Genomic DNA, 27,649 nt, shown 5'->3' on the forward strand with positions numbered 1-27,649 from the left:
CGGATCTCACCCCCACGGGGTAGCCGGCGGGCCCCGCCCCAGCGCCGCCCCGACCCGCGGTGGCGCCCGCGCCGCCGGCCCCGCTCGCCAGACCAGTCTGGCCGCGCTGGGTTCGGATTTCAAAGCACTGGAGCCTGGCGGCGAATGGGCCTGCGCCCGCCCGGCGGTTCCCACAGCCCCTCCCGCCGCGACCCGCCCCCCCGCGCGATCCCCCTCGCCGCGCCCACGTGACGCCCGCGCCGCGGCGGCTCCGGTTACCGCCGCCTCAGTCCCCGCGCCGACGCTGCGCTGCCAGCTGCCCGCGCCGCGCCCCCCGCGCCGCCGCCAGCCCCGCCGCGACATGGCCTGCGCCGCCCCGCGGCGGCCCGCGACCCGGGAGCGCGGCGCGCCCGGCCGCTGAGAGAGGCCCCGAGGCGGCAGGCCCGGCCGGGCCCCGGAGCTAGCGCCCGCCGCGGCCCGGATCCCACGGGCCGGCTCCCAGCGCCCCGCTTGCGCCCCGCCGCCACCCGGCCCGAGGATGGAGACGGCGGAGAAGGAGTGCGGCGCCCTGGGCGGGCTCTTCCAAGCCATCGTCAACGACATGAAGGTAACGCGGTGTGCGAGCGCGGGTGCGGGTCCCCTCGGGAGCGCGTGGCAGCAGGCAGCCGTGCCCCGCTGTGTCTATGCGCCGCGGGGTCTGTGTCCTTTTCTGAGCGTGACGGAACTGCGTCTGCTGTGCGCCTGGGTCTCCGGGCGCCTATCTGGGGTGTGAGTGCTCATTTGTTGGGGTGTCCGTGTGGTCCCCGGGGTCTGTGCTCGGGGTCGCCCGGATCGCAGCGCCCCCGTGGGCTCGCGAGCGGAACCTGCGCACACCTGGGCTCCCAGCTCCCCAGACCCTCACACCATGAATGGGGTTTGGCTCCTGGGGCGCCTCTATGGACGACCTTTAATAGGTCCGGGGTCTCTCCGGCCTCCACCCCCTACCACCACCATGGCCCCCCTACACACAGCCTGAGGCTGGCCTTGGAGCCCAGACAATGCTGTCATCGCCAAAGCAGAGAAAAATAATAAAGCGGAGAACCATTAACTCCTTCCCCACCAGCCTTGGCCACTGCATGGGACCCTGCGACTGCCACCCAGGCCCGTCCCCCCCACCACAGCAAGCCCCAGGAAGCCCCAGGACTCCAAGGTCTCCCGGCTGAGTGCCCCTGTGTGCCAAGGCCTCTGTCCTTATCTTGGGAGGAGGAGCGGAGAAGATTGGGATTGGTAGAGCAACCCTAAAGGAGGGCCTTCCCCACCCTACTTCCACCCCAGGCCTCATCTCCAGCCCCTCCCCCGGATTGCCCAAGGTCAGGCTGGAGCAGGCCACCTATTCCTGGCTCACCAGATAGGGAAACTGAGGCTGGGGAATGGCTCAAGGTCATTTAGGGGACTGTTGGACGCTATCCCTCACCTCACCCCTCACTGTTGATCTAAGAGGCCTGGGGCTTCCTCTCCCCAAAGAGGCCGGGTTTGGCAGGGCTGGCTCAGGCTCACGAGGCAGAGAGGAGGTCTGGCTTCAGTGACAGGATGGGGGTCAGGACCCTGCCTTCCTACCCTTTTCTTTTGCGGTGAAGAAAGAGCAAGGAAGAGATTTAGGTTCCCCACGGGAACTCCTGAGAACCACCACTCTCCCAGTCTGTCACACACTTGCAAGTACACACACACAATCCCACCGTGGCACCGTGGCATCGCAGGCCCAAGAGGTGACACCGCTCACTCAGGTGCAGCCTGCCCCACAGGGCCCAGGCAGGCCCTTGGCGGCTAGGGGGTTGCAAGCATACCAGGGGCTCCTGGTCCTGCCAGGGAACAGTTCCAGGGGCAGCTGCCAGATGCCTGCCCCCTAGAAGAGGCCTGAAGCCCTCCTGGCCTGGGACTGTGGGTAGGCAGCATATAGGTGCCCCCAACTTTATATGGGGTGCTTCCTCGAAGACCTTCATCTCTTGCACGTCCACCTCAGGGACCTTCTGCTAATGCTCCAAGGTGCTGGCCCCTCTCTGCTCTCAGCAGCTCCTTCTGCCCCGGCACCAGGACCCCTCCTGGGATGGGCAGCCCAGACCACCCGCCCCCAGCCCCTCCCAGGGCCGGCACCCTCCTCCACTGGCAGCCTCTCCTCAGACACTGCAGAGCGCAGCAGCCTTTGCTCAGAGAAGAGGGGTAGAACTGCCTCCCTCCCTCTCCAGCATGTTTGCAAGGAACTTTGGGACAAGACGGAAGCAAACAGGCCCAGATTGTAGCAAGAGATTCAGGCAGGATTTTCTGACATGTGGAGGCAAAATGAGAGAGGTGTCACCTGGGGTGATGCCAAGTACAGATACTCCCCTACCTATGACAAATGCACGGGTGCCCGCCAGGGACAGAGCAGGGGACAGGGCCACCTGCAGGCCCATCATCTGGCTTTAGGGGCAGCTTCTGGCTCTTCCACAGAGGGTGGCCATGTCAAGGGGATGAGCTTGCCCCATGAGGCTTCTCCATAGCATGTGCACAGGCCCCACAACAGCCCACCCTGGCCCTTCTCAAGGCCCAGACCCTGGCTTGGGGGTTGTGGGGGAGGCATCTCCAAACTGTACCTGGAGCCTGAAAGGTCTGGAGGGAGGTACTCACTCAGGGATGGGGAGGAACCCTCAGGAACTTTCCCTGCCTGCTGTGCCTTATTGAACTCAGCTCTGGGTCCCAGGCTGACCACTGAAGCCCAGAGAGGGGCAGGGACATGTCCAAGATAACAGGACTGGCCCCAGCCCCCACCTGCCCAGGCAGCACCTTTGGCAGAGTGGATGGGGCCTCTACCCAGCACTGGCCCATTCAGGAAATGGGGTCTGAAATTTTGCTTACCCTCTCAAGAGTGGGAGATGTCACCCGGACACAGAGTCCCTGGCTGGGCTCCTGGCAGGGAGGCAGGGGTCCTATGTCCTCCGCTAACCAGCATTAACTGAGCACTTACTACATGCTGGCACAGAACTAAGTGCTTTCCAGGCAGCGCCTCCTTGAGTCTCTCTACTGATCCATAAAGGAGGTACAGTTCCCATCGGAGAGGGGTCCCTGGCCCAGGGTCTCCTGGAAAGCCCTTTCTCTGGGATTGTAGCCTGGGTCACTCACCTGCACAGCCCACCTGGGGACCATGACCACCACCCAGACAGAGAACCTCTGAGGGCCAGGGAGGGGCCCCAGCAGCCTCCTCATTGGTCTTATCCTGTCTGCTTGGACGCCTCTAGTGATAAGCACGTCACCTTCTCCCTCCAGAGCAGCCCAAGCCCACTGTGCTGGGGGCAGAGCTCCCTGCCAGCGACCCCCTTGAGGCCCAGACACTCATCTCCCCGCAGCCTCCGCCCTGACTACAGCGACCAGGGAGACGGGATCAGACCCTGACCCTGACCCTCAGCAGCCACGGGGGGGGTCTAATGGATCTCTGAGCCTCCTCACCTGGAGCATGAGGGTGATGAGCATTCATTTCCCAGGGTCATTGGAAGGATCCCACACACTCACACAGTGGCAGGGCTTAACTCAGCGCCCGGCCAGCCACAAGCACTGGGTCACCAGTAGCAATCAGTCATTACTGAGAGCCACCCACGGTCTCAGAGCCTGGCAGCCAGGCACGGGCCAGGTGAAGACTGAGCACACTCTCCTAGGGCAGCGGCTGCCCTGCCCCTCAAATTGTCATCTCTGGGGTTCTTTATGAATTACCAGTGGGGGTGGAGTCCCCAGTCCTCAGAGACCGAGGTTCTCAGTCCATCTGATGAGGAAGAACTGGGTCTGGCCCCCCCGTGGCCCATCTTACCCCCCTGCCCCCTGAGAGCGGGGCTATTGAAGGTCTGAGATGGAGTGAGCCCGGCTGGGTCGTAGTTGTCAGGATGGGCCTCAGTCCCGTAGGGAGTAGGGGGTGCTCTCTGCCCAGTCTCACCTAGTCCCTTGCTCTCTCAGATTGCACAGAGGCTGCTGCTGGCCTGAGAAGGTTTCCTGGGGACCAGGACAGCTGCCTCTGGCCCCTTGTCCCCCCACCCCAACATGGTTGCTCCTCCCTAGAGGTCTCAGCAACGCTTCAGGGTTGGAGAGGTCAGAGGTGGTAGGAGGGTGCCACGTATCAGAAATCACCCTCCCTCCAAGGGGGTGCCAAGGTGAGGTCAGCTCCTCAGGCCTGCCAGGGGTGACCTCCCAGGCCCCTCTCCCCTGAGCTGCGCCCACCCACAGCCTCCCTGTCCAGCTCCAGCCTATGTGAACTCCTCAAATATTTGCTTTCCCTGGGCACTGGTTGGGCCGGGCTAGGAGGGGAGGGAGTTTCTGAGGCTCCCAGAAGCTGCCCGTCCCCTCTCCAGCCCACAGGCTATCCTCAGCTGAAGGAGCCATCTCAAACCTGCCCTGGGCTCTGGCCGGCAGAGCCTCCCTCCGAGACCTGGGAAGCAGGGGTCTCCTCTTGCCCGTTTCCTCAGGATTACCACCCTTGAGCCTGGGCCTTTGCTGGCCTGGGGCTCCCCTTCAGGGGCTGAGGACCCCACAGGGCCCCTGGGCCAGGGGTGAGGGTTCCCCTGGACCCAGCAGCCAGAAAAGCCCCTTGATTAGACTGGACAGCTCGGTCGCCAGGAGCCCGGCCTCCCTACTGGGAAACCCCCTCCCATCCTGGAGCTCTGGGCCAGGCTGGGATAAAGGCCACTGTGTCCCCAGGAGAGGAGGGGAGCTGGGGGTGGAAAAAAGTGCTCTGTCGGCCGCACAAGGCCCCATTCAGCCCAGGGCCTGGCTGGCCCTGCCCCGCGGCAGTCACACCCTCCCAGGGCCTGGGAGCCACTGCGGCTGCCGGGGGTGGCTGGGTGGCCAGGCTGGCAGCGGCTTCCAGGGCATGGAGTGGGGGACCTGGAGTGCCTTGAACCTGTCACTGTGCATGGCGCCATTGCCCCTGTGCCATGTGGGAAGCAACCTGGGCCCTTTCCAGGGTAATGTGGTGCCCTCTTGCTTCTCAGCCCTAATCCCCTGCCAGGCCCCTGGGGAGCCCCGAGGACACAGGACCTGCCATTTTACTGTTTCCATCTCCCTGGAGGGAGAACTTGACTGTAGACAGGAGGCCAAACTTCCTGACTGTCAGGGAGGCGGGATGAGCAATGGCATCTGTTCCCAAGGCCAGGATTTCCTCCTGCCCGATGGCTGTCCTGGGCCCACTGTCCCCCCACAAGTCCCAGGAGCCCCCCTCTCCACGGGGCAGGGCTGCTCTCAGGAGCTGCCTGGAGTTGGATGGAGGCATGTGGGGAGCCCGCCCAGCAGAGCCCCACAGCCCCGTGGGGTCACTTGCTCTCCCCTCTCCTTGGCAGAGCTCCTACCCCATCTGGGAGGACTTCAACTCCAAGGCCACGAAGCTGCATTCCCAGCTGAGGTGAGGCTGCTGAGGGCGCCCCACGTGGGGAGGGAGCGGGGGAGGTGACGCCTCACCAGAGACCATCCCACTGTCTGTCTCCCCAGAACCACTGTGCTGGCTGCTGTGGCCTTCTTGGACGCCTTCCAGAAAGTGGCTGACATGGCCACCAACACGCGAGGTGGGGAGGGGGCCTGGCTGGAGACAGGGGAGGCCCCCAGTTAGGCTTGGAAGCTGGAAAGGCAGGGCGGCGTACGAGTCAGGGAAAGGAAACTAGGCCCAGAGTCGGGGTTTTGAGTTCTGCTCCCTAACAGAAGGGCCTGGTTGTGGAGAAATGATCCTCTTGTCACTAGAGACATGCAGAAGTGGGTGAACAGTGACAGGGATGTCTGAGGGATTTCATTCTTGCTCTGGGGTGCTCATCTGACCCCTTAGCCACAGTTCACCCTCGTGTACAGTGAGTCTGCTTATGGCTTCTCACCCACTCCATCTGCCCTTCTGAGAGCACACAGGGGTAGGTGACCCTTCCCTATTGGTCCTGGCGTCTCCTTTGATTTCTGGTCTGAGTAGCATGGACCTGTGGCTCCTACTCCTCTGGGTGGTGAGAACCAAGGCGATGGGCACAGGCTGGCACTCCCAGGACTGCATCTGGACACGCTGGAGGGAGTCCAGGGTAGAGTTAGGGGCATTTCGGCTGGCTCTTTGGTTCTGGCCTCTCCCAGCTGAGTGAAGGACCACTGGCCTGACCACCAGAGCACTAGTAGCTACAGGAGGCTGGCATGGCTGGCATGGGCAGGGCCTTGGTCCTGCATGGGGGAGGGGTTCGGTAACTCTTGGGGAATGATCAAATACCCAGGGGACACCCGCAGGATTGCGGGCTGCTGGGGACAGGGTGCGGGCTGCGGGCTGCGGCCTGGTCTTTGCAGGCCATCGCGCCCCCTCGTGGCCTAAGCCGGGACTGCAGAGGCCCTGGTGGAGACCCCTTCCCATGCCACATGCTTGCCTCACCAGGGGCCACACGGGATATCGGCTCAGCGCTCACGCGCATGTGCATGCGCCACCGCAGCATCGAGACCAAGCTGCGGCAGTTCACCAAGTGAGTAGGCGCCGCAAGCGGGGCAGGGTTGTCACAGGGAGACCCTCTGCTGGCCCTGACCTGCACACCCATGCCCACAGCGCCCTGCTGGAGAGCCTCATCAACCCGCTGCAGGAGCGCATCGAGGACTGGAAGAAGTCAGTCAACCAGCTGGACAAGGACCACGCGAAAGGTGAGGCTAAGGCTTCTGCCTGGGTTCCCACCCCCACGCAGCGGAGACCCCCAACACAGCACTCCTGTCTCGCCCCCTGCACAGAATACAAACGAGCCCGGCATGAGATCAAGAAGAAGTCTTCAGACACGCTGAAGCTGCAGAAGAAGGCGCGCAAAGGTAGAGCCCCGAGCTGCCCATTGAGGCACAGCCCCACGGGGCCCCCCCCCACCAGCCCCTCCCCGGGACACCCCATGGGGCAGAGGGGCTCTGTCCTGGACACAGGACCCTCCAACCTGTTGGGTGGGACGGAGGGAGCCTCCCTGCAGCCCAGACCTGGCCCCGGACCTCCCCTCTCAGGGAGGTGGCAGGAGGCTCCACAGGCCCAGGCGCCCCCCGCCCCCCAGGAGTGGCTCTGTCCGTACGGCTGTCTTTCACACATTCTTTCTTTCTGTCTCTCCTCCTCTCCTCCTCCACATCCTTCCTGTAGAGCTACTTGGTAAGTCAAATGTCCGTCTCTCCACCTGCTCCTCCCGTCCTTGTCACATTTGTCTGTCTCCCCTAGCTCAGGGGCCTTGGAAGGAGCCTCTCCAGGCCAAGGAGGAGCAAGGAAGGCAGTCGGTCCATCGAGGGAGGGCCTGGGGCACAGTCCCTCTGGGGCTCTGGGGCCCCTGGCCAGGGATGAGTCTAGGGCCACTGCTGGGTCCGTCTGCCAAGAGGGGTTGGACCAGGTTGGGTGGGGGGCACAGGCCTTGGCTGCCCTGCCCCCGTCCCACCACCCAGAGTCCTTACCTGTCACCTCTCCACTTCCTGTCTCACCGCCCCTCTCCATCCTCCTCTCGCCTCTCTCTGTCTCTCTCGCTGCTTCTTAGTGTCACTGTGGCTGTCCTTGTGCATTGCTCCCTGAGCTGAGTGGGGACCCACACTGAGACACCCCGTCCTCTGCACCCAGGGCCCAGCCCCCGCACTGCTGACCGGGGTCTGGAGGACAGCTGAGCCCCACGCTCTACTTTGTTCTGTTTTCACCCCATCTTCCTGTACCCTGGGAGGCGAGAGGGTGCCCTCCCTTGGGCAACGGGGGGGTGAGGAGGTGGGGGGTCTCCTCTGGGCTCCCCTGGGCACAGCTGTTCTCAAGGCGGCCCTCGGGCTGCCCAGGACTCTGCCCACCCCAGGTCCTAGGTGGCTTTGCAGCTTTGGTGTCTTTCCTGTGTGCTTGTCTGTCTGTCCTCTTTGCCTGCTCTGGGGACCAGCGCCTCCACAGGCCCTGGAGTCCTGACTGCCCTCCCCTACCCCTTGGCCCCCATGGCAGTGCCCAGCCCCACAGCCAGGGATGCCACCATGGGGCCTGAGCCTGGATGCAGAGCCGGGCCAGGGTCCCCAGCGCGGCCTCTCCTCCCAACCCCTGCAGGGAAAGGGGACCTGCAGCCCCAGCTGGACAGCGCCCTGCAGGACGTCAACGACATGTACCTACTGCTGGAGGAGACGGAGAAGCAGGCGGTGCGCCGGGCCCTGATCGAGGAGCGTGGCCGCTTCTGTACCTTCATCGCCTTCCTGCAGCCTGTGGTGGTGGGTCCCCAGCGGCGGAGTGGCGTTCAGAGCACCCCACCGCGGAGCTGCTTGCGGGGTCTCCTCGGGGTGCTCTATAACCACTTCCCAAGAATCAGGGTTTGGGAGCTGCTGGGCCTGAGTTCTTTTTGGTGACTTGGTCCCAGCGGGCTGGGCCAGGCCCAGGGTTGACCCCTTGGCCTCGGAGAAAGGCCACTTCTCAGTGACCCCTGCCTGGCTGGGTGCATTCTGTGCTGAATGCTCCTACCCAGAGGCCTGTCTCATAGCTCGTCATCAGAACAGGCAGTCCCGCCAGCCCCCCAAGCCTCAGCAGTGCAGGCAGGGTGGGCAGACGGGGCAGGGCCCACGGCTCTGACTCACTGCTTCCTCAGAATGGCGAGCTGACCATGCTGGGAGAGATCACCCACCTGCAGGGCATCATCGACGACCTGGTGGTGCTGACGGCGGAGCCCCACAAGCTGCCCCCGGCCAGCGAGCAGGTACAGCCTGCCCTTGGTTGGGGACAGTAGAGGAGAAAGGGAGACAGCGTTTGGGGGAAGCAGGCAGCTGGGGATAAAGGACCAGATACGTCCTGACACCCACAGTGGGGCATCCAGGAGCACCTGCCCAGGGCAAGGATCATGTGCCCAGGACCCAACAAGGGCCTCAGACTGCGAGCAGACGGACAGGAGTCCTGAATTCAGGGGCCTTGGCCCTGAGCCTGCCCACCCCACCCCACCGCCTTGCTCCCACTGCGCCAGGGTCCGGCCCACAGGACAGCCTGTGGTGTTGCTTATGGGTACCACATACACCCAGCGCACTGCCAGGCACTTCCCACAGACCACCTCAGTGCGTCCCCCCAGTCACCCTCGGTGACAACAACGATCGGCTGTGTGTCACTGGGAAAACTGAGTCTCAGAGAGTCTAGAACTTGCCCAGGGGGCACAGCAGAGCCCAGATTTGAACCCCATGGTGTCCTTCATGGTCACTCGTACCTGGCTCCTCTGCCAGCGACAGAGTCCTCAGGAGCACCCAGGCCAGGCTCAGAACTGACTCAGCGTGTGCCCTGAGAGCCCGGCCCAGGCCGGCAGTGTCCCTGGATTCAGAGCTGGCGGCATCTCCCCGGCACCCTGGCAGCCCTGCTTCCTGCCCCCACGTGAGGAGCCTGCATTAGGATAAGATGGGAGTGGGGGTTCAAACTCCTGGGGTTCTCTGCTGGGTAGACAGCTGGGGGCCTGGTCCTACCAGTGCTCTGAGGGCCTGAGGAAGCGATAAGGCTCTGCAGGCAGGGCTGCCTCCAGTGACCTTCATTCATGTCCCTGTCCAGGTGATCAAAGACCTGAAGGGCTCGGACTACAGCTGGTCCTACCAGACTCCACCCTCATCACCCAGCAGCTCCAGCTCCCGGAAGTCCAGCATGTGCAGGTCAGGGGGGGCATGAGGAGGTGGGGGTCACAGGGGTACCCTGAGAGGGGATGGGGAAGTGCCCACAAAAACTGCACCAAGAGTTGCTTTTGGGCCCCACAATTCACCCAATTTCTGCATCTTCAAGGAATTTGCACGTTCAGAGAAAAAACGCAGGCTGGGCACAGGGCGCGCGGGGCGGGCGTGCTGGCAGCAGCGGGCTTGTGCCGGAGCAGCTCCCCTGAAGGAGCGCGGCCACAGTGCGCTGTGCCCTTTCTGCACTGAATCCTCACCACTGTACCGGGTCTGGCGTTGTCTCCATTTCATAGAAGGGAAACTGAGACCCAAGACGCAGAGTCCCAGCATTGAACCAGTGGCTCTGCCAGGCCCAGCACAGTCAGGGGGAGTAGATGAACCTAAGACCTGGGAGAAATGTGGGAGCTCCTGGGAGCATGTGCTGAGGCCACAGGTTTACAGACATGCCGGCTGGCTGGTTCCTGAGAGCCGGCGCCCAGGCAGCTGCCACAGGCTGAGCCCCGGCCCAGGCCAGCCCCCTGGGTCTGGGTTAGTCACGGGGCAGGCTTAGGGTCAGGGCTGCCTCCTGAGCTGGCAGCCAGGGCAGGGTTTGGAGAAGACATGAAAGATCCAAGGCTCCTTGGGTGGGGAAGGCAGGGAGCCCCTGGGTGCCTGGCACCCCTTTCGCCAGAACCACCCTTGGTGGGACACCTGGGGCACGGGGGAGAGCTGGGCACCACAGCTGCTGCAGGGAGAGGGGGGCCCAGGTCTGCCGGACCCCGGCGGTAGCATCCGGAGGGAGGGTTGATTGCAGGGACACCCGTGACCAGGGGCTGGGGGGTTGCACTCAGGAGGAAGGTGACCTTATCGCCCACAAGGGAAATGGTGGCACAGGGGACATGAGCTACATGGCCAGGCACCTCGAGGGGGTGAGGGGTTAGGCTGTCGCCGCATGCCGGACGTCCAGTTAGGGTCTGACAGCAGCCGTCAGACCTTCAGAAGGCAGTCCAGGAAGAATCAGACTTGTGTCTGGTTCTAGCGCAGCGGGGATGCTGACTCCTGGTGACTCAGTTTCCCCATTGTTAGCCTGAGGGCTCCTGTTCTAATGTAGAACAGGAGGCGGAGAGACTGCCTCACCCCTGTGTGCCCTGACGGCAGCTCGCAGACCACATGCATGCTCCCCGGGGACAGGGGCTGGGCCAGCTCTTCGGTGCTACCCCCTGCCTGGGCCCCACCCTGCTCCACGTCTCCAGGACCCAGCTCCTCGGTGGCACCTGGGCCTTGGGTCTCAGGACCTCGTAGTCTGACATTCTCTTCTCCTTCCTTTGCCCTCATCTGTCTCCCCACCTCATCTGTCACCTTCCCTTCCACACACACCCCTGTGCCTCCCCGTCTGGCTTCTGTATCCCTCCCCCTTCATTCCCCCAGCGCCCCCAGCAGCAGTGGCAGTACCAAGGGTGGCGGAGCCCCATGGCCTGGGGGTGCCCAAACATACTCACCCAGTTCCACCTGTCGCTACCGCAGCCTGGCGCAGCCGGCCACAGTCACCGCCCGCCTCTCCAGCATCTCCTCCCACGACTCCGGCTTTGTCTCCCAGGATGCCACCTACTCCAAGCCTCCCTCACCCATGCCTTCAGACATCACCAGCCAGGTGAGGGGGTGCAGTGGCCTCATGCGTGTGGGGCCACCTGCAGTTGTTGATGCTGCCTGGAGGTCCCAGGGCCACCACCCTGGGGACTGAGCTGAGTTGACTGCTTCAAGGCTGAGGAGAGGTGGGGAGGGGCTTGGAGCAGCCACTGGGCACAGCAGTGTCAGTGCGAGGCTGTAGGGGGCCCTTCCTCCCTGCACCTCCATGCCTGGCCTGCCCCCTTCTTCCGGCCGCAGGAGCCTGGAGTGGGCAGGGGGCCAGCTCACTCTCATCCGAGACTGGCTCAGACTCCTCTGGTGCGGCTCAGTTCCTGCGGCCTCAGCGAGATGGATGAACGGGGGCCCACAGTAGAGGACAAGGGGAGGCCAGGCCACATGGCCGGGGGCATCTGCGGGTCCCGGGAGTGACCCGCCTGCATTTGATACCATGTGCTGCCCCCCCTCCCACCCGGACCCCATCGCAGCTGGTGCTTCCATTCAGGCTCAGTGTGCACAGTCCTCTCTCACCCGAGGACGTCCCCCTGCACCCGTCTGTCCCTGCGCCGGCTCCTGGGCTCCTGTCAGCACACAAGCTCTAGTGCCGGCCCTCCCTTCCCCCGCTCTCTCCTCCAGCAGCGGAGCCTCCCTCACAGCAGAACTCAGCAGGCTACCAGCACCGCCCCCTCTGCCTCTGTCCTGTTCACTCTCAGCCTCCGGGAGAAAAGCAGCGAAGTATTTTTTACAGACCCCTTTATCGGATTCAAGAGGCTCCCCCATGCCTAGTTTAAATGGTTTTTCTCCATGACTCTTAATTGTCGAATCTTTCCATTGAGTTTTTCCCCATACTTTTTTTCCATCAATTTTTGTTTTCACAATTAACATTGGTAAAAATCTAAATTTGTTTATTGGTTCCCCTGAACCCTCACCCTCCGGTGCTTTTTTCTTTTATTTTGGTGTCGTGGTTCATCCTAAACTGTAAAAAAATTCAGGTGTCTAATGTAAGAATAATTTAAAGAATTTGAGAGGATCTGGGGTGGAGTTCCCGGGCCCGATGGGGCCACCCCGCAGGAGCTCCTGTCCGTTTTCCACCCCACTGTGCTGAAGCCGCAGCCACCCTGGGCCCCGGTCCTGTGCCCACCCTCGCTTTTTCTCTTCATTCCTTTCTGTTGCTTTGAGTTGGGTGGCCTCCCTGATGGCCTTCTGCTCCCACCATCCCATTAAAACAGTTCTTGAGGTCCCCACGCTGCCCCCCGACCCTCAGTCGCACGTCTGGTTCCTGCACTGATCCTGTGCTGTCACCTGCTTGTGGTTTCCTCCCCTTCGCCAGCCGCTCCTTGTCACTCTCCTTTGCCAGACCTTCCTCTTCCTCCCAACCCCTGACCTGGAGTGTCTGAGGGCCTTGAACCTTTTCTCTGACTACCCTCCTTGTGAGGTGACCTTGTTCTGTCTCCTGGCGGCTGTCGTTGCGGCTCCATCCCTGACTTCTCCCCGAACTCCAGACTTGTAGATACCGCATCCTCCGTCACATCCATGCACAGACCCCTAACGGGCAGCTCAGCTTAACAGGTGCAAGAGGGAGCTCTGCCCCCTGCCCCCCCGCCAGCCCTTCTCAGAAAACAGCGACACCATCAACCTAGCTGCTCAAGCCAGACTCCCCCCTGCCCCCCCGCCATCCTGCGTGTCTCTCCTTCCCTCGCCCAGCGAGTCCTGTCACTTATTCTCACAGTGGGTGGTTCTCGGACCGCGCCGGAGGGCAGATCAGGGCCGCTGGTGGCATGCACGCTGGGTGCTGCGTTCTGCTGCAGATGCTCTTGGCCGTGGCCCTGGGTGGGGCCGCAGGGCGGGTGCTGTTTTCTGACCATCCAGTGCGTGTGGCCCTGTGACCGGATCTGTTCTCTCCTCTCCTCTGGCCTCCCCACCCCGTCTGCCCACCTCTGCTCGCAGAAGTCCTCCAGCTCTGCATCCTCCGAGGCCTCGGAGACCTGCCAGTCGGTCAGCGAGTGCAGCTCTCCCACCTCGGTCAGTGCCCCCCACCCCCGCTGCAGGGCGCAGGGGGGGGTCCGGATCCCACCACAGGTGGTGCCCACAACCTGTCCCTGTGAGAAAAGCCCCCTGGTCACCACTGCAGCCACTCTGCACATACCACGTCTCTCCCTCCTGGGATCTGTTTGCCCACCCCTGAGCCTGGCGGGATGGAGTGGGTCACAGACCCTCCATCCTTTGTCTTTGGCCATGACTGTGAGCCTGAGTGTCCTCACGGGCCAGAAATCATGACCCTCAACTACAGTGAGGGGTCCCTTGGTGATGGACAGCCCTGCTGTCCCTGACCCACCCGCCACGCCCTGCAGGACTGGACCAAGGCCGGCCCCCACGAGCAGCCCCCTGCCCTGCAGCGGAGGAAGGACCGCGTGGAGCTCCTCCGAGATGCAGAGCCAGGCCCGACCAGCATGGGCACCGTAGGCCCCAGTGGAGAGGAGGCCCCACGACCCCGCATGTCCCCCGCCACAATCGCAGCCAAGGTAGGCGACAGGGCCCACCTTCACTCCCAGGTCAGTGACGGGAGACTGGCGCTCTGCCCCTGTGGGAGCTCTCTGGAGACTGGGCTGAGGGGGGCAGCTGGGGAGCGAGGCTTCAGCCTGCAGTCTTCCACCCCAGCACGGTGAGGAGGTGTCCCCTGCAGCCAGCGAGCTGGCCATGGTGCTGACGCGCGGCCTGAGCCTGGAGCACCAGAAGAGCAGCCGGGACTCGCTGCAGTACTCCAGCGGCTACAGCACGCAGACCACCACGCCCTCCTGCTCTGAGGACACCATCCCCTCCCAAGGTAGGCCCTGGGGCTGGGGCGGGCGCCGGGGCCTGCAGCCCCCAGGAGGCCCCGGCCCACTGCATCCCGTGCCCCCAGGCTCTGACTACGACTGCTACTCTGTGAACGGGGACGCGGATGGCGAGGGCCCCCCCGAGTTCGACAAGTCATCCACCATCCCTCGCAATAGCAACATCGCCCAGAACTACCGCCGCCTGATCCAGACCAAGCGCCCGGCCTCCACTGCGGGGCTGCCCACTGCAGGGCTGCCCACCGCCTCGGGTGCGCCCCCTGGTGTGGCCACCATCCGCCGAACACCATCCACTAAGCCCACCGTGCGCCGTGCCCTCTCCAGCGCTGGTCCCATCCCCATTCGGCCACCCATCGTCCCCGTGAAGACACCCACGGTACCAGACTCCCCTGGCTACGTGGGGCCCACTCGGGCAGGCAGCGAGGAGTGCGTCTTCTACAGCGACGAGGCTGCCTCGCCCCTGGCGCCGGACCTGGTGAAGGCGTCCCCAAAGAGGCTGAGCCTGCCCAACACAGCTTGGGCCAGCCCGGCCCCCGAGCCTGCTGGCTACCCTGGGCCAGGGGCTGAGGACGAGGAGCAGCAGCAACTGGCAGCCAACCGGCACAGCCTAGTGGAGAAGCTCGGGGAGCTGGTGGCCGGCGCCCATGCCCTGGGCGAGGGCCAGTTCCCCTTCCCCACCACCCTGTCGGCCACCCCTGCCGAGGAGACGCCCACCCCACCCCCAGCAGCCCCTGGCGACCCCCCAGCTGAAGACATGCTGGTGGCCATCAGGCGTGGGGTGCGGCTGCGCAGGACCATCACCAACGACAGGTCGGCACCCCGCATCTTGTGATGGCGCCACCCTCCCACCCTCTGGCCAAGCACCAGGCAGGTCGCCTGGCTGGTGAGCGGTGGCCACTCAGTGAAGGCACATCCAGGAGGGAGCAGGAGCCAGGCAAGCTTCTTTTTTTTTTTTTTTCTTAAAGTCACACGAGGCAAAGCCACTTTATGGAGAGAAGCACGCAGCTTTTAAATAAGTGACTTCTTGAACAGACCTCGCCATGATGGAGCCTGCAGGCCTTGACCTGGATATGGAGCCTGTTTTATACTCTCCTTGCCTATACTCTGTCCCTCCTCTCCTTCCCTGTAGGCCCTGCCTTCCCCACATCTCAGTGAGCTCCCCCCGCGCTGCTCCTGGCCCACGGCGGAGGGGCTGGGCCAGCCTCTCCACCCCGCCCCCCTGGCCTGGGCCCAAAGTGCCACAGCTCAGCTACCCTGGCTGGGCTGTGCCCAGGGTCAGCGGTGTCTGGGCCTTTCTGGACTTAGCCTTCTCTCTCCCTCCTCCTCTCTGCTTCTCCCATGCTTCCCTCCATGGGGAGGCTGGGGGGTGGGGGGGGCAGGTGCCCAATCAGCTAAGGTAGCAGATTTGACTAACTGGTGTGTGCAGAGTGGGGGCAGGTGAAGTTGGGAGGCCTGCCTGCCATGGGGGGAAGGAGGCCTCGGGCCCAAGAGCAGGGGGCCTGCCTGGAGGAGGCTGCAGACGGTGAGGTATGCCTGGGGTTGGGGGGCAGGGTGGGACAGCAGGGAAGGAGCCCAGAGGCCTCAGGGCTCATGGGGCCACTCCCCCGGGAGCTACTTTCAGACGTCTGGTCCTCATTTGGGTACATCAAGACTAATTCTGGTGGCACTTTGCTCTCAGTTTCGGCCACATTTGGGTATGGAGGCTGGAGCAACAGAGGGTATGTGGGGGGTTATTTTATGAGTATAATAAAATGGAGCTGACTGGACAAGGACTGTGTGTGGGGACAGGGTGGACAATACAGGGTGTGTCCGAGAGTGCCTGAAGGACAGGGGCCCCACAGTGGTCTGGTGGGCTTATGGCAAGAGGAGAAGGGCCGGCTGGCTCCCCAAAAGCCGAGGGACAGCCGTTCTCTGTAGCCTCTGTACAAAGCCAAATTAAGGGCTTCCAGCCCATCTGGGTGTTGTGGGGGGGGTTGGGGGGAACGGTCCTCTGGCCGGGCCAGGCTGAGGGCAAGTCCGGGAAGATTGGCTTTGACTCTCTGTTGCCAGAGGAGACGCCATCCCAGGACATGCCACCAACCCAACCCTACCGCACGGTCCTAGCCCATTCTGGCAGAGAGGGCAGGGGTTGGGGGGGCTAGAGGTGCCCTCCCCCTCCATACACCACGTTGTGCCAACTCTTAAGCAGGTAAAAGCAGGTGCAGCTCCACAGAGGAGGCTTCCTGAGGCCCTGCAGCCAGCAGAGAGCTGGGCTCCAAGGGTGGCAGGGCCACAAGGCAGGGGCCTCCTGGGGTCAGGGGAAACAGGCTTTTCCTGGTCTGGACAGGATGGGGCTGATCTGAGTCTCCCAGCTGCAGGCCTTGGGCCGGGGCTGGGGAACCAAGGGTTCCCCTGAGTGGATGGAGCCCCAGGCTCCCCCAGGATGATGGAGAACGGTACCTGTAAGTCGCTAGGTCTGAGAACAACCTTGCTGAGTGCTCCTGCCAACCCCAGGGCCCAGGCTTGGGTACCTGGAGGGGGCCCAGGCGAAGGAGGGCCTGACGGAGCTGGAAAGCAGATGGTGGTTTGGGCAGGTGGGGGGGGTGTTACACTGCCCCCTCCCTCAGCGCTGCGCTGGGCTTTGCCCCGGTGGGCGGGCTGATGACATGGGATGCAGGACATGTGGTGTGAGTGGCAAATGGAGCAGAGGGGTGGGGCTGGGGCTGGGCTCCTGCGTCCCAGAGAGGAAGAATTTGCCTTGTTTTCCTCCTGGGGAGGGGGTGGTTTTGGAGGTGCAGGAAGGTTGTGCCCCCCAGCCTTGCTCATCCCCTCCCCCTGTGAGCTACCCCAGGGCTGTACATAACCCCTCCGCCCCCTGGACCACCTCCCACCCAGTTAGTGACCACCTCCTAGGCCGCCCCCGGGATCCGAGCCAACCACCCCACGTCCAAGACTTTGGTTTCGGGGACTTCTTTACATTTGTTTTATTTTTCATTTTGTACAGAGACATATTCTTTTCAAAGTCTTTTGACTGAAGTAACTTTTCTGGTGCTGTTGTTAACTTGTTCCTTCTGTTAATTTATTTCCCGCCCCCCAGGCCTCCTTCCTAGGGCCCTCTCACCCTCTTCCCATTACGCCCCCCATCCCCTCCATCCCATCTGTACCATTTTGTTTCTTTTCTGTCAATTTTTGGATAAATTATCCTCTCTGCTCCTTCCCCTCCAGCCCACCCTGCCCTTGATAGTCACTGCTACAAGTAACAAATGCACTGTGAAGACCCCGGTATTAATAAAGTTGTACTGTAATTAACACCCCTGCCTCTGCCTGGCTTCCTGGCTTCCTGGCTTCCTGGCTTCCTGCCCTCTGCTCCAGCCGCCTGCAACGGCCCCTTTCCCACAGGAACCCAGCCTGGGCGGGGGGTGCTCCCTGGGGCTCCGGGAAGCGGGGGCAAGAACGGCCGGGCCTTGTGCCAGGACCTACACCTTTGCGGGCTTCAGGTCCATCCCTGCTGGCAGCCGTCCTGGGGAAACCATAGGGATTGAGGGAGGGAGGGAAACCAGGACACACCTCCTGCCCCTGAGGCCTCGCACGCTGGGGCAGAGCTGGAGGAATTCCGTCCCTCAGATGCCCACCACACCAGCCCCCTGGCCAGGCTCTGTCCATTCTAAGTCAGAACCCTCAGACCCGGGACCATCCAGCCGTCCCGTGTCCGCGCGTTGCACTTAGTGGGCCACAAGGGCTCCCAGCTCCTCCAGGTTCACCCTTGCAGATGCAAAGCAAAACCAACCAAAACAAAATAAAGCGAGTGTTTAATGAAAAATAAATGGGAAGAGCACCCACTGTGGCAAGATATGGCATTTGGCTCTGCCCCCTGCCTGGCCCGCCTGCATCCTGCCCCTGCACCCCCACCTGCCCTCCTGGCACAGCCCTTGCCTGGGCAGCTGGGACACGGTCAACACCACCTTCAGGCACAGGGGCAGCCTGGGTGGTGCAGGAAGGCCATGGGCTCTGTCCTGTCCACCTTCGGGTGTCCCCAGGCCCTCACCACGCCAGGTGAGACCACATGAGGTACGGAGGGTGGGGAGCTGATTCCTGGGGAGATTCCCTCTGAAAGGAAAAATATCTGTCCTGGGGTTCCTCTCCCAAGAGGGGCTCCTCACCACCACCCAGCAACATCTTGGCCCAGTTGAACTGCGGGAGCTCCCCCGTCTCCCCACACAAGTCACTGCACAGGCCACTTTGAGCCCTCAGTAGCTTTACTCAGCCAGGGTCCAGCCTTGGACTTCAGAGGGCAGCGCAGGGAGGTGGGGGCTGCTGGGGCGGAGGGCGCAGCTAGGCGGCCGCACACTGCAACAAGGGCTCCGGGCTGTGGGGCTGGCGGCTTGGCACCTCACAGTCCTGCCAATTTAGGATGGAGCTTTGTTTACCTGCAGGGGAGAGGGAAAAAAGCTGTAGGAATGGTCAACACCCACCTTGTCCCCATACCCAGGGCCCAGCTCAGCTCGCAGAAAAGGCCCGTCGGCCCGGGGAGCAGAGGGCACGCCCAGGAGGGTGCCAGCCAGGGCTCAGCGGCCAGCCCCTGCCCCGCCCCACCCTGCGGGGTCCTCACAGCAAGAGCAGTACAGGAGCTCCATGACCCTGAAGCAGTTGTCCAGCAGGGCTTTGGGCCGCACCAGCTTCAGGCTCAGCCCCGGGGCACTCAGGAGGGACAACACCTTGGGGCTGAGCTCCACACCCTGGAAGGGAGGAAACCGTGAGGACCACCAGAGCTGTGGGGTTGTCGCACCTGGAGCCGTGCAAACCACAGCAGACAGACAAGACTTCCTGTGACCAGGAGACCTGTGAGCAATTTCTTTCTTTCCTCTTCCTCCAGGCGCCAAGTTTCCCAGGGGATGGGGTAGGGCACCCCTCAACGTCCCTCACACAAGCACAATACTGACAGAGGCTTCTTTTCCCCCCTCACTGGAAACAGGACTGCCCTGCCCAAGGGCACAGAGCCACTAAAGAAATTGCTGGGGCTCCCGGCCTCTACCAGAACTTCAAGCCTCCCCCAGGCTCGAGGCAGCTGCAAAAGCAGTTCCTGGCCCCTACGCCGGGGATCATCAGAAGTTCGCGGTGGCTGCTGGGTGTGCTGGCTGGGGAGCAGGTGGGGTTGCCTGGAACAGGTGTATGCCAGGTTCCTGAGGTGGGCTGGAAGGGTGAGGAACAAGGCAACACGGGGGTATGTGGAGGGTCCCACACCACCAGCACAGCGCATACTCATCCAGTCACCTTACTCTTCAGGTTCTTGGGGAGACATGCCCAGAGGCCTCAGACCAACCCTGCTGAGCAGGAACCCCTTTATTACTACTACTACTACTACTACTACTACTACTACTAGTTGAAAGCCAGAGTTTAGGGTTCACTCCTTGTGTTGCACAGTTCTGTGGGCTTTGACAAATGCATAATGTCACACAGCCACCTTTACAGTATCGTACAGAAGCACTTCATCACCCTAAACATCTCCTGAGCTCCACCTGTTCCTCCCACCTCCCCCTCCTTAGAGGAACCTCATTTCTTAGATGCAGAAACAAAGCCACAGGGATCAACGACTTGTGCAAGATCATAGAGCAAGACAGAACCTGGAACAGGGTCTCAGGGTCATCCCCTGCCCCCAGCCCAGCTGCCGCCCCCACTGGTCTTCACTGGCCATCTCCTCTCTCGCATTTCTCCCACACCCTTCAGGACATGCCCTAACTTTCCAGGGGTTCGCATCCTTCCTCAATAGCCCTTGGCCAGCACCTCACACACATACACGCACACACATGACCTGCCCACACCTCTGCCCAGCTCACCCTGAGGCCTTGCTGGACGTTCACCAGCAGAGTATGTATGTCACCCAGGTACTTCCAGGACGGGTGGTCTTCGAACAGCACCTTCTGCACTGCTTCAGTGGCACTGAGACTCACCCAGACCCACAGATACCGCAGTTCCTGCTGGCTCACCTGGGCCCACTGCTGTGGGGACAGGAGAAATCACTGAAACCCCCAGACACAGGCCTCTGGGCCCTCCTCACACTGCTCTGACCACCCACTCCAATTTGCCCCTACATAGGGAGCCAATCACAGGCACCCATTGTGGACTGAGGACAACCTGGGGCTTGGGCCAAGGGGCAGTTTACTCAAAGGGCCGGGAAAGACCCCTGATAAGAAGGCCTGCTAAACCAATGTGAGTCTTGGGAGAGGCCCCCAGGATGTACCAGGAGGCAGGGGATGTCCCTGCCTGGGAGGGGATTCTCACCAGCCTGGTGACATTGGCCACTCTGAGCACGCCCTCATAAGGCACGCTGACCTTGTAGTTGATGGGGAAGTAGGATTTCTGGGGAGGTAAAGAACAAACCATCAGAACAGAGGCAGAAATGACTTAGACATGTTCCCCAACCCCCCACCCCCACCCCCTGCACTCAGACAATTTGCTGTAAGAGGACGAATCCAGGAGGAGGGGCTGGATGGAGTCTCAGCCCTGGAATGGCAGAGGTGGCCCTCTAAGCAGAATGCACTTGGCTCCCCATCAGAATAGGACAGCTGCTTTTCCTCTGGGACACAGGCAAGCATGGAACAAAACACCTAGTTGCTGTTAAGGCAGAAGTTTCAGCCAAGAAATAGTATGAGGGACATCCCCAAGAGAAACAGATTCTTTGGGGGTGTGGAAGATTAAAAGAGTATTTTAAAACTTATTCTGTTGATGGTCACACAACTCTGCAAGTGTACTAAAAAACACTGAGTGTACATTTAAATGAGCGGATTGTGTGGTGTGTGAATATCTCAATAAAGTTGTTTTTGTTTTTCTTTTTAAGGAACAGGCATATAGAGCCATGCCACATGGGCTTCTCCACCCTACAAAAAGAAACTGCATTATAATTTCCAAGTCCTTATCTTCCTGCTAATATTAATTAGTGTCTGGGGTTCCCCCAAGGTTTCCTGGAGTCCATTCCTGAGTCACAGTGTGAGTGCCACATGGAGGTGGGACCAAAGGTAAGACCTAGTAGAAGGGGTGGAGGCCCCCAGAGATAGCTGGTAGTGGGGAGAAGGGACAGAACGTGCAGACCCAGTTACCAGGTCCACTGAAGTGTAAAGAGAAAGGAGGGCAAAGGGGCCATGTAGGAGACTTCCGACCAAGATAGAGGCGGATATAGACACAATGCATCTCTCTCCACAACTAAGAAGGAATTCAATGACCTCAAAACTGGAGACATCCAGAAGTTCCAGACTAACAAGCTGCATGGAAGTTCAACAAAGAAATAAAGAAGAAATACTCATCCAGACAGATGTGACAGCTCTACCTAAGACACAGAGGCAAATACAGGAGCTTGTCAAGTTGAGGAGATGGCCCAAAAGAGGGAGCAGATCAAGGTTCCAGTGGGAGAACTAAGTGACGTGGAGATAGCCAACCTAATAGATGCAGAGTTCAAAACACTGGTGATAATGATGCTCACAGACTTGACAGATATGCTTGAGTTCAGCAAATGCATAAGGGAAAAAGTGAAGGCTAAGCTAAGTGAAAAGAAGGAAAATCCACACAAAACCAATGGTGAAGGGAAGGAAACCAGGGTTCAAATCAATGATTTAGAACATAGGAAGAAATAAACAGTCAACCAGTACAGAATGAAGAAACAAGAATGAGGAGAGGCTTAGGAACCTCTGAAACAACTTTAAACGTGCCAACATCTGAATCATAGAGGTGCCAGAAGTAGAAGAAGGAGAGCAAGAAATTGAAAACTTATGTGAAAAAACAATGAAGAAAAAATTCCCAAATTTGACAAAGGAAATAGACATGCAAATCCAGGAAGCACAGAGAGTCCCAAACAAGCTAGACCCAAAGAGGACCACATGAAGACACATCATAATTAAAATGCCGAAGTTTCAAGATAAAGAGAGAATCTCAAAGCAGCAAGAGAAAAGCAGAGCGTTACCTACAAAGGGGTTCCTATAAGACTACAGTATCAGCTGATTTCTCAAAAGAAACTTTGCAGTCAAGAAGAGACTAGCAAGAAGCATTCAATGTGATGAAAAGCGAGGACCTACAAATAAGATTACTCTATCCAGCAAAACTATCATTTAGAATGGAAGGACAGATAAAGTGTTTCCTAGACAAGGTAAAGCTAAAGGAGTTCATCATCACCAAGCCCTTATAATATAAAATGTTAAAGGGACTTACATAAGAAGAAGAAGGTCAAAATTATGAACATCGGAAAAAAAAAAAAAAAACACCTAAGCAAACAACCAGAACAGGAACAGAATCATAGGTAAAGGGATCATATGAAGGGTTATCAGGTGGGAGGGGGAGGGGAAGAAATGAGGAAAAAGGTACAGGGATTAAGAAGCATGATTGGCAGGTACAAAATAGACAGGGGGATGTTAAGAGTAGTAAAGGAAATGAAGTAGCCAGAGAACTTACATGCATGACCCATGGACATGAACTAAGGGGGGTGGGATTGCTGGAGGGAAGGGGAGTAATGGGCAGAGAGGAGCAAAAGGAAAAGAAACTGGTACAACTGTAACAGCATAATAAAATATACTTTAAAAAGGGGGGGCTATGTAGGCTCAGGCCTGACACAGGTCCAAGGGGCTTGGGAGGGGGACACAGAGAGAGCGCATGGTTACCATGTACAGAAGGCGGTCCTTGTACTGCAGCTTGTTCCGAAGGATGCCGGTGATATCACACGCCTGGCTCTGGGTCAAGGGCCACGCCTCCAAACCCTGGTTCCCCAAGGCCATGGCAAGGAGGAGTCCGAGATCTGTGGACCGTGCCCAACGGGAACACATGAGCAGCCTGCATGGCTTCTACACTGCCCAGTCCTCCCTTTTCCCAGCTCACAGGCCCCCATGGGAGAGTCAGGAGGGGCGGGGGACTTCCCACCACTGGGATGCCTTGTCTTCGGTTCAGGATCTAGAACACAAGGCCGTCTAGCCTGTCCAAAGTTACCCCCTGGGGTCAGTCTCATCTCCTCCCCACTCCTACCCCACAAGGCAGGCACAACATCCCTTCCAGAGCCACCTAGGCACCTCCCGCAGGGCTGACGTTTTTCAGAGCTTCTTCCTTGCATTTTCCATCTGGGGATTCAGGAGGTGTAGGTTCTAGTTCCAACTCTGTAAATGCCTTTTGGGTGACTGAAGGCATTTCCTTCCCTTCTCTGACCTTGGCATCCATTTCATTAATGTACCAGTGAGTTTGTAGCGGTGCTTCTGGTTTGCACACTCTGGCATGAAAAGCAAATCCCGTTTAGGCGGTTTCTCACTCCCTGCCAACAAAAGAGCTGCCGCCTTCTGAACGTTACCAGACTTGACCACTGGAGGTCGCTGTGATCTCAAACATAGCCTCTGTGATTTCCCATAACTGAACAGACTTAAAAAAATAAGTGGGGACAACTGTAATAACTTAAACAATAACATATGATTTTTAAAATCTCTAAGAGAATTTTCAAAATATGTGAACAACGGTTATGTCAATCAGAGCAGAAAGAACAAGCTGTAATGGACAGGAGATGCATCCCCCAAAATCAGCCTAATAAAGAAATTCACATTAAAACAATCAGATGCCATATTTCACCTATCAAAATGGAAAGTGGTTTTGTTCTTTCCTTAATTTTATTTTAATAGTATTGTGCGCTGGCAAAAGTAATGAGGCAGATAGATGCACTCATCCTGGAAAGCAAGTTGGCAATTTTTTCTTAATTGATGGAGTAATGTCCACGCCCTTTGACCCGTTAAATTCATTTCTAGGAATAAACCCAAAGGAAAACAAAAAAGGAAGACATAAAAAAATTATGGACAAAGACTTTTATTGCAGCATTATTTCATAATAGTGAAAAACTGTAAATGACCTAATTGTTCAATAACAATTAATGTAGCCAATAAAAGTCACATTGTCAAAGAATGCTTTATGACTAGTGTATGTAATAAGAAAAATACTTAAGATATGCATAGGGAAATTTTTTTAAAGAGCATGGCTCAACACTCTGTATCTGGGTATATAATTCAAGCATGATTTGAATTCTGTTAATTATGTGTGTGTGTGAGCATAGGAAACGTGGTGGAAAGAACTGTACCAAATCTCTACAGGACATTTTCATGTTCTTTATATTTTGTAGAATGTATTTTATATTCTAGAATCAGTATCTATTATTGTTATAGTCAAAAGCAATCTTTTTCTTTTTTTTCTTTTTCCAAAAGCAGCCAGGTAGGCTGAGTTGTCTCCTGGTTTTAAGTAGGAATCACTGCCTGGACTTTCCCCACTCCCCTTCCTAACCCTAGGAAAACTGGTCCTTAAACCCTCACTAGCCTGGGCCTGCTCCCCGTCACTTCCCTGGGTCCTCCTCAGTCCCACGGCCATGCCTTTGCCCCTCTGGGCCCTCACCAGGAGCCCCTCAGCTCTATCAAGCCCTGTGCCCCAGTAAGGGCTGCAGCGCCCCCAGACCTTCCTCTCAGAGAACTCTGACAAACACATGTTTTGTGAGGTTGCAAACTTGCAGCCCATCTTCCACTCCCTCTCTCTCTCTCCCCCCAAGTGCTCACACCAGTACCTGGACAAAGGAACAGACAAACACAATTGAACCAGCTTGCTTTCTGTCTAATCTCTAAGTCATTAACCCTCTCAGCGTGGCACCTCTGCAGGTCAAGGTCATTCCTGCCTGAGAGTTTTTGCTCACACTTTGCCCTACCCTGGGGATCCACTCACACTGCAGACCTCTTTCAAGGTGTCTCTAAGGCTCCTGCCCTCCCCGGGGTCTACCCTGCCTTCACCAGCACCACCACCACCCCAATCCCTGTCTCTAGCACCATCCATCCAATTCACTCATCATCTTCACCAGACAACTTAGCCCCTAGTATGTGAATACATGATGTGGTAACCAAAACCCGGGCTTGTGTACTGAGCATTTTCGGGGTTCACCTCGAGCAGGGGAAGGGTAGCATCATCTGAATCCCCTGGAGAGCAGACAGCGCCCCACCGCAGAGTGTCTGATTCAGTAGGTCAGGGGTGGGGCCAGAGAACTTGCATTTCTAACAAACACCCGGGTGATGCAGCCGCTGGCCTGGGATCGCAACTTTGAGAACTGCTGACCTAGAGCAACAGTTGCAGACCATGTCCCAAGGGCCACATCTGGTTCACAGAGATTTCACAAAAAGATCTGAATTTCCATCTTTTGTTTAAAAATCAGCACCTGTCCGCACAGAGTCTTCTTTCTCACGCGCAGTCACCAGTGGCACCCCCTCCACCCCCAAGTTCTGCTCCAGCTGTCCCCGTCTGTGTCCTGGTTCAGAGTCTTCGGGGCCTGGCGACCATGGGCTCGGGGCCGGGACTGGGCCTGGCACACGTGAGCTGCGCCAGGAACCCTGTCCACAGATGAACTGCCTCCCCCCGCCCCCTACAGACTTCCTCCAAGTCCGCTGTCCATTTCCCATTTGAAGTGTCCTTTCTGTTGCCTCCACCCTGAGAAACGGGCCAGCAAACAGGTGACTAGGCAGAGACAGCACAACTGTAGCCTCGTGACCACTCTGTACCCCTGGAGCCGCACAGCCGGGGAAAACTGGCCCTGGTTGAGAGTCTCATCTTGCCCCCCACCCCACCCCAGGCAGGAGAGCTGAGAGTCAGAAGAGGAGGCTGAAGAAAGGGCAACGTGAGGGAGGAGCTCCTGAGGCTCCTAGATTGGGGGGGGGGGTCGGGGGGAGGGGGGCTGAGCCTTTTCCAGAGATGGCCCTATGTGCAGTGAGTGGTAAGTGGGTCTTGTCCACCACCATGTGCAGGGGAGTCAATAGCACCCCCTCAAAAACATTCTTGTTTGCCTAGAACCTCAAGTCCGACCTTATTTGAAAACACAATCCTTGCAGATGTCACTGAGGCCCACCCAAATCCAGTGACTGGTGTCCTTATGAGAGGAGAGGATGTGAGACACAGAGGGGAAGACCATGCAAGGGCAGAGCCAGAGGCTAGAGTGATGCTGTCACCAGCCTAGGAAGGCCTGGAGCCACCAGAGGCCGAAAGAGGCAGGAAGGACCCTCCCCTAGAGCCTTCAGAGGGAGCGTGGCCCTGCCCACACCTTGATTTCAGACCTCCGGCCTCCAGCGCGGGGACAGAATGCATTGCTGCTGTTTTAAGCCACCAAGTCTGTAGCAATTTGTTATGGCAGCTAATCCCTAACACCCTGCAGCCCCACGCGGTCTCTCACTCAGCAGCCAGTCCTTGCAAGTCCTGCAGTCTGTCTCCAAGAGCTTTGTCCCCAAACCACGCCTGCTCATCCTCACTTCCATCTCCAGGACTGGCCCTTGTTACCTCCTGTCCAGAAGGCGGCAACCACCGCCCGGGCACATACCACAGGATGACCTTCTGAAAGCGGAGGATCCCTCCACCACAGCCCCTCCCCCAGGTCCGATCATGAAGCTTCCAGATGCCCCTGTGACCACATGAACCAGCTTTCCAGCCTGCTCTCACTGTCCCTCCGCCCAGCCGGTGCTCACGCTGGTCCTGCCTCCTGGAACCCTGTCCTCACCTCCGAATGGCTACCTGTGTGGACACTGCCCACCTTCGAGACCATTTCAAGTGGCAGTTCACCCATGCTGCTCCTCATGACCTGGAAACTTCCAGAACACTGGGTCTCTGTCCTTCCACTGTTCTGAACGCTCTGACTCTTTGCAAGATCCTTCCACAGGGCCAGGTGGGACCCAGTTCCTTGCAGGATAAAGGCATTCAGCACGGGGCTCCCAGGGCCAACCTCTGTGCCAGGCTCTGGTGGGCGAGGCCAAGGCCGCCCAGTCCTTGCACCAGGGCAGTGACACCAGTGGGCACACGGGAGGCTCAGAAACATGTGAATCTCAGAGTCTGAAGGGATCTTGGTCTGGCCTCCCACCAGCAGGCTTGAAAGACTTCTACGTCCTTTTCTTTCTGTCCTCATTTCAACTTATTTTTCTTTTTCCCAACAAACTGTTCTCCCTCTGCCTTCTAATTTTGTTCTTTAGGGAAGAAGGGACAGAGGAAGCAGCCTGCCTTCTCCAGGCACCTGGCTGCACATCCCCCACATCTTGGGGCCCAGACACTTTCACAAGCCCCTACTGCCTGCTGGCCACGCCCAGAGAGGCCAGAAATCCTCTCTCTCTGCCATCCCTGTCCCCACTGTACTCCCTAGCACCCATGAATCTGGGAAGGTAGTGCTGCCACCTACCCCTAGTGCCTGCCCCATCCCCGTGAGCACCCACTGACTGCGACCACCTAGCCTATGACTCTCACCCACCATACCCACCGTACCCGCCTGAGCTGAGGACAGCTGGAGACAGGGTGGAGGGCGGGCATGGGAGCCCCCGAGGGATCCTGCACTGAGCTGGGAACCATCTCAACTTCTCACCAGCAAGAATGGCCCAGTTGCCATGGTTACGGCAGAGCTCGGCTGTGGGCCGAGGCCTCCCGGGGGTGGTCCCCACAGACTCCCCAGTACTCACAGTGGAGCCAGGCGAATCCCTGGGGCATGGTGGTGCGCAGGGTTCCCCAGAGAGCAGAGGCGGTGTCCCCAGCAGTGTGTCTATCCACAGAGGCCCAAGTGTGGCCTACATGGCCTCGGGTCAAGTGGCCTAAAGTAGAAGAAGGGCTGGCCACGGAGGATGGCCTGGCAGGGGGACGCA

General features: G+C 59.2%; 2 protein-coding genes across 5 annotated transcripts; one reads left to right on the forward strand and one right to left on the reverse strand.

The window, feature by feature from the left end:
* Positions 1 to 414: 414 nt before the first annotated feature.
* On the forward strand, positions 415 to 14,978 carry MTSS2 (MTSS I-BAR domain containing 2). 2 transcript variants are annotated; one of them, XM_090260886.1, is made up of 14 exons: positions 415 to 586; positions 5,313 to 5,374; positions 5,461 to 5,534; positions 6,365 to 6,449; positions 6,530 to 6,621; positions 6,706 to 6,780; positions 8,009 to 8,166; positions 8,538 to 8,645; positions 9,473 to 9,570; positions 11,089 to 11,215; positions 13,135 to 13,209; positions 13,539 to 13,709; positions 13,846 to 14,011; positions 14,090 to 14,978. In XM_090260886.1, exons 1-14 carry the CDS (start codon positions 518 to 520, stop codon positions 14,851 to 14,853), a joined length of 2,124 nt encoding a protein of 707 aa, XP_090117012.1. In that variant the 5' UTR covers positions 415 to 517; the 3' UTR covers positions 14,854 to 14,978. The 2 variants fall into 2 exon arrangements, with proteins under 2 accessions (XP_090117012.1, XP_090117013.1); XM_090260887.1 differs by having other exon boundaries at positions 419 to 586; positions 10,993 to 11,215.
* Positions 14,979 to 17,790: 2,812 nt separating this feature from the next.
* Positions 17,791 to 27,634, reverse strand: IL34 (interleukin 34). Of its 3 annotated transcripts, none has more exons than XM_090260890.1 (6): positions 27,470 to 27,634; positions 22,643 to 22,776; positions 20,280 to 20,357; positions 19,835 to 19,996; positions 18,610 to 18,736; positions 17,791 to 18,427 (listed from the first exon to the last, which is right to left on the reverse strand). In XM_090260890.1, the coding sequence occupies exons 1-6, from the start codon at positions 27,495 to 27,497 to the stop codon at positions 18,333 to 18,335; spliced, it is 624 nt and encodes a 207-aa protein (XP_090117016.1). In that variant the 5' UTR covers positions 27,498 to 27,634; the 3' UTR covers positions 17,791 to 18,332. The 3 variants fall into 3 exon arrangements, with proteins under 3 accessions (XP_090117016.1, XP_090117014.1, XP_090117015.1); XM_090260888.1 differs by lacking the exon at positions 27,470 to 27,634 and adding an exon at positions 23,045 to 23,480; XM_090260889.1 differs by lacking the exons at positions 17,791 to 18,427; positions 18,610 to 18,736; positions 27,470 to 27,634 and adding exons at positions 18,743 to 19,190; positions 23,045 to 23,516.
* Between the last annotated feature and the right edge of the window lie 15 nt (positions 27,635 to 27,649).

This window comes from Furipterus horrens, unplaced genomic scaffold, assembly GCF_987537825.1.
Source record: "Furipterus horrens unplaced genomic scaffold, mFurHor1.1.pri manual_scaffold_13, whole genome shotgun sequence".
In the NCBI taxonomy this organism is placed as follows: Eukaryota; Metazoa; Chordata; class Mammalia; order Chiroptera; family Furipteridae; genus Furipterus; species Furipterus horrens.